The sequence below is a fragment of the Musca autumnalis genome, unplaced genomic scaffold (assembly GCF_047663935.1).
Source record: "Musca autumnalis isolate F117 unplaced genomic scaffold, ASM4766393v1 scaffold_251, whole genome shotgun sequence".
Taxonomy (NCBI): Eukaryota; Metazoa; Arthropoda; class Insecta; order Diptera; family Muscidae; genus Musca; species Musca autumnalis.
Genome location: NW_027411813.1, coordinates 14,625 through 19,105, shown reverse-complemented (window position 1 = coordinate 19,105; position 4,481 = coordinate 14,625). Strand labels below are relative to the sequence as shown.

Below are 4,481 nucleotides of genomic sequence, written 5' to 3'. Positions count from 1 at the left end.
ACGTTTCATGCTTCCAATGGATTTTGGGTCCTTCGAAAGCATTCGGCGGAATCTAGTAATGTCCTTCTCTGTCTCTATTGCCTCACTAAAGCATACCCATGATTTTCGCTTGGCCTTTTTGATTTCGCTGTTATATTTGTTGAATGCTTCTTTATAAGCATCCCAGTCTGTGTAAAGTTTAGTCTTATTGGCCTTATTGTATAATTTTCTGCTAGTCTTCCTTAGTTTCGCTAGATTTTTGTTCCACCAAACTGGTTGGCATCTCTTACCTGGATAAGTAAGTGGGCAAGAGGCCTCATAGCTGTCCACCAGAATACTTGCCACATGATTTACTGCTTTTCAACTTCATTGACTGAGGATAAAGTTTTCACTATGCCCAGTTTTGAAGAAGAAAGTTCAGTAAATTTGTGCCAGTTAGTTTTCCGGGGGTTCCTATGCGGGTTTTGATGGATTCCATCTAAAGCGACGTGGAATAGTATTTTCCGATGATCGGAGAAGGAACACTAGTTGGATACTCTCCAATCACATACGATCGATTCATCCTTGTTTATAAGGGTGAGGTCAATGACTTCCTCCCTGTTCCTGTTTTGAAAAGTAGCTTCGTTACCCCTATTACATATTCTGAGATTATATTGTAATATAAAGTCAAATAAGGACTCACCCCTTGCATTCGTGTCGCTGCTACCCCAGTGGAAGTGGTGAGCATTGGCATCACATCCCATAATGATGAGGCTTGTGCTCCCCATTTCTTTTAACAGCAGTTCAACATGCTGACCTGGTGGATCAGGGTGCTCATAGGGCATGTAGATAGATGTGAAGATAGTGACTCGTTTAGAGTGGTCTTCCATCCTAACAGCAGTTATGTCTCCTCCACTGAAATTAGAGAGGAGAAGTAAGTTAAGGTTCTTTTTGCCGACTATACATGTTCTTACCTTATCTCCATTGGAAGCGGCGAAAGTGGTATAGTTTTTGTCATTCAGTCCGGCAACCCTGTTCTTATAAAGATAGGGTTCCTGGATTAGGGCAATGTCAACTTGGTGTTTTGTGAGGGTTAGGAGGAGTTCGGCCGCAGCAGCTTTGCAGTGATGCAGGTTGATCTGCATGATGCAAAGCCGCTGCTGCTTGCGCCTACCTACTGCCTTGGAGCGGTGCGGAATCTGATCCATCCCGAACCAAAATGCAATTTTCCCTCACGTTGTCGTAGATAGCCCTGGCCACTGGCGTCGATTGATACCCTGATAGTCAGGCCCTCCTGGTCTGGGTTTGAACTAATGAGTCTCCAATTGTCGGTTTGGAGATTAGGGTTCTGTTTCTTGAGAATCGTCAGGATGCGTGCTGGGTCCACTAAGGGCGGTGGCACCCATGCTGACATGATTCTACCACAGGGGATCTCGTCCACTGACACTGCCGCGAGCTCGCAACCCTCCCAAAGACTGCCAAGGCCATTCACTGTGGAGACAAGAAAGTTTAACGATTCCTTGTTTTCGCAGCTTATAACCTTAACACCTTTGTAGAGAGTGGCACTCCCGAATTGTGTGTTGGTGCTATCCCCATCTCCCGAGAAGATTATATCTCTCAGGCGTTCTTCGAATAGTCTCCATCGGCTTTCTCTAATTTGCCCTTCGGGGGCAGCCCTGTCTATGACTGCTACGCGAAGGCTGTCCGGAGTCAAGGTACGGGATGAGGTTGAATTTGCGATCTTCCCACCATGCTTCGAACCTTTAAAGGGCACTTTGTGGCTGGGACCAGCTTTTTCGGCTGCCCCGGCGATTGTGTTCTCCTTAGGCTTCGATTTCGAGTGATGGACAGATGAAGTAGAGGGTTCGCCTGCCAGACTCCTAGAAGGTTTCTTTGAGGAAGGATGTGGTTCCTCAGTTGATCTTGCTCTCTTGGCCGAAGAGGATGGCTGAGGGCGCGGATTAGCTTTCGGTTCCTCATCCTTACTGGCAGAGGCCTTATTTGAGTCCGATCGACCAACCGTCTTCTCTAGCTGTGTTCTTCCTGTGTCCTCGTTTTTAGATTCCGTAGGGGCCGCATACACTTTGACTCCTTCGCTATGCGTTCCAGCGGGAGTATGTGATGCTTCCATGTTTGCCCTTTCCCCCAGTGAAGGCAGCGGGATTCCTTCAATCCTACTGGACTTCTTGGGTATCTGGGGGTGTGTTCTCTCGAATTTCTGCACTGTTTTAAGGTTCAACCGTATTAGTTTCACCTCCCTTTCCGATAGTGAAGAGGGTTCCCTGCCTACAAATTTCCTTAGGAAATTCAGCGACCTTCTGTATCCACCTCTTCTTTTTGATTCAGCGGTACGACGGCGTCTGGCGGTTGCGGGAATGCTGTCGGAGGTGGTTTTCATTGGTCCTCCTGCCTCAACCGCATTTTGCCTGGTTAGTCCTAGTCTATCGGCTTTGGCCGACGAAGGATCCTTCTCGATATACTCCTTTGTTGGATCCACGAGGTCCGAGCTCACAGGATTACACATCGAAGACCCATGCCCATCCGACGACGTTTGAATGACAGTCACGTCCATTTCATCATCCGATGAGGATGCGTATTCGATGTTGTTAGCGTGAGAGCTACCTTGACTGAGTCGCAGATTCAGAGTCTTATCAAGAAGGGTTAGTAGTTGCCTACTTTGCTCTGTCAGACTATCGTGGATTTCAGATAGGTCCGATACCCCTATGTCGTTCCCTCCCGAAACTACAGTCCTAATAACCTTAGGCTGACATTCGCCAGTCAAGGTATTATCGTCATCATTTTGAATAGCCGAGTCGTCATCAGTTAAGGTGATTTGTTTGTTTAAAGGTTTATTGTTATTTGTATTGTTATCCATGAGCTATTGATTGACTGGGGGCACTGAGGTCGACCATGGCATAGCCCTCCTTTACCATGGCAAGAACTTGACAACTAAGCCTATACTCGTTGAGGCGCCCAGGTATCAACGAGGCTCCGTTCTAATACAGTTGGTACCCTACTGCAAACCTGAGGAACACCGATGGGCACGTGGTCGCTTGACACCCCGGTGTTAGGGGATCCCAAATTACATTGGTAGGAGATCACTACCAAATCTATATCGCTAGACCAAGAATACTCTGTGAGGTTTCAGTGCATTATGTCGGTTCGCGATAAGAAAAAGTGGATAACCTTTGGTCGGTCACAACCAGCCAATTCAACACTGAAAGAAGTTGAATGATCAGATTGTGGCTTCAAGCCCCCGCATCGCGCCAAGATTGTTATCCCCGGCGGGGGGGGAAAGTCATCTCCGGTGAACTTTTGTATTGGGAAAGTCATCTCCGGTGAACTTTTGTATTGGGAAAGTCATCTCCGGTGAACTTTTGTATTGGGAAAGTCATCTCCGGTGAACTTTTGTATGGGAAAAGTCATCTCCGGTGAACTTTTGTATTGGGAAAGTCATCTCCGGTGAACTTTTGTATTGGGAAAGTCATCTCTGGTGAACTTTTGTATTGGGAAAGTCATCTCCGGTGAACTTTTGTATGGGAAAAGTCATCTCCGGTGAACTTTTGTATTGGGAAAGTCATCTCCGGTGAACTTTTGTATTGGGTGTAGTAGCGCTTGCACTTGAAAATTGACCGTTTTTTTTTTCTCTACATGCCTTTAATTTCATTGTTAACATGATTTTCAGAGCCATCTACACTTGAAGTTCTTCATTTTGGTAACAACTTACCTATCCCCTCGTTGACGTTTTTCCTATATTCTGATTAAGGGCTTTCCTTTTTAACTGGAAGAAAAATGGCTGATTCATGGTCATCTTCAAGGTTTCAATTGCAAAGAGCTCGAATGACTCGTCCATTTTGTCCTCTGAAGCCTTTAAAGCCAGTTATCAGAAACGTTCATTATTTGCAACGATTATAATTTTGTGATAATACGTGGTGAATTCCTGACAAAATTCGTGAAACTAATTTCAAACTATTTTCTGCGAACCATTTTCCCCTTCATTATCTTCTGTGGGTAAGATCAGACAAGTCTTGTTTATTTGCATATAATTTATTTACAATGATTTCTTTAGAACACTTTACTGTGCAGATCACTTTAAAATCATTGCTTTCTGCAAACCAGAGAATAACTCTATATTGTTAGTGCATCGGTTTGTGTGGCACTTCTTTAAGAATAAAGCTTTTGCAGAGGGAGATGCTGTTCAATCATAAAAGCTTTATTGGAATACGACACAAAACATAAACCACAAAACATCGATATCTCTTTCGTTGTAATGATTGCCTCATTGCTATGTTAATGCGACAACGTTATCTCAGTTGTCTGTGGTCATCAAATTAAACAGTGTTGAAGTGAGGAGAACATCGTCAGTCTTTACAAGCCGGTATTAATTGGAAAATTCCTGAAGAATGATCGCTTGAATGCCTTTTAGATGCCACAGAGCTCTTAATAACCGTGAATGAGTAGATCCTTAAGTCCAAAGTAGTGCGAAGAAACGGTGCTGTCGTCCTGTGAGGTATGTCCTTTGG

General features: G+C 44.7%; 1 protein-coding gene across 1 annotated transcript; it reads right to left on the bottom strand.

The window, feature by feature from the left end:
- Window positions 1-653: 653 nt before the first annotated feature.
- On the bottom strand, window positions 654-2,833 carry LOC141396329 (uncharacterized). The gene is made up of 2 exons (XM_073971703.1): window positions 933-2,833; window positions 654-873 (listed from the first exon to the last, which is right to left on the bottom strand). Exon 1 carries the CDS (start codon window positions 2,831-2,833, stop codon window positions 1,133-1,135), a length of 1,701 nt encoding a protein of 566 aa, XP_073827804.1. The 3' UTR covers window positions 654-873; window positions 933-1,132.
- Window positions 2,834-4,481: the final 1,648 nt, after the last annotated feature.

Bases quoted from the DNA above. Each gene is read 5' to 3' on its own strand.
- LOC141396329 (XM_073971703.1), bottom strand. From the start codon at position 2,833: ATGGATAACAATACAAATAACAATAAACCTTTAAACAAACAAATCACC.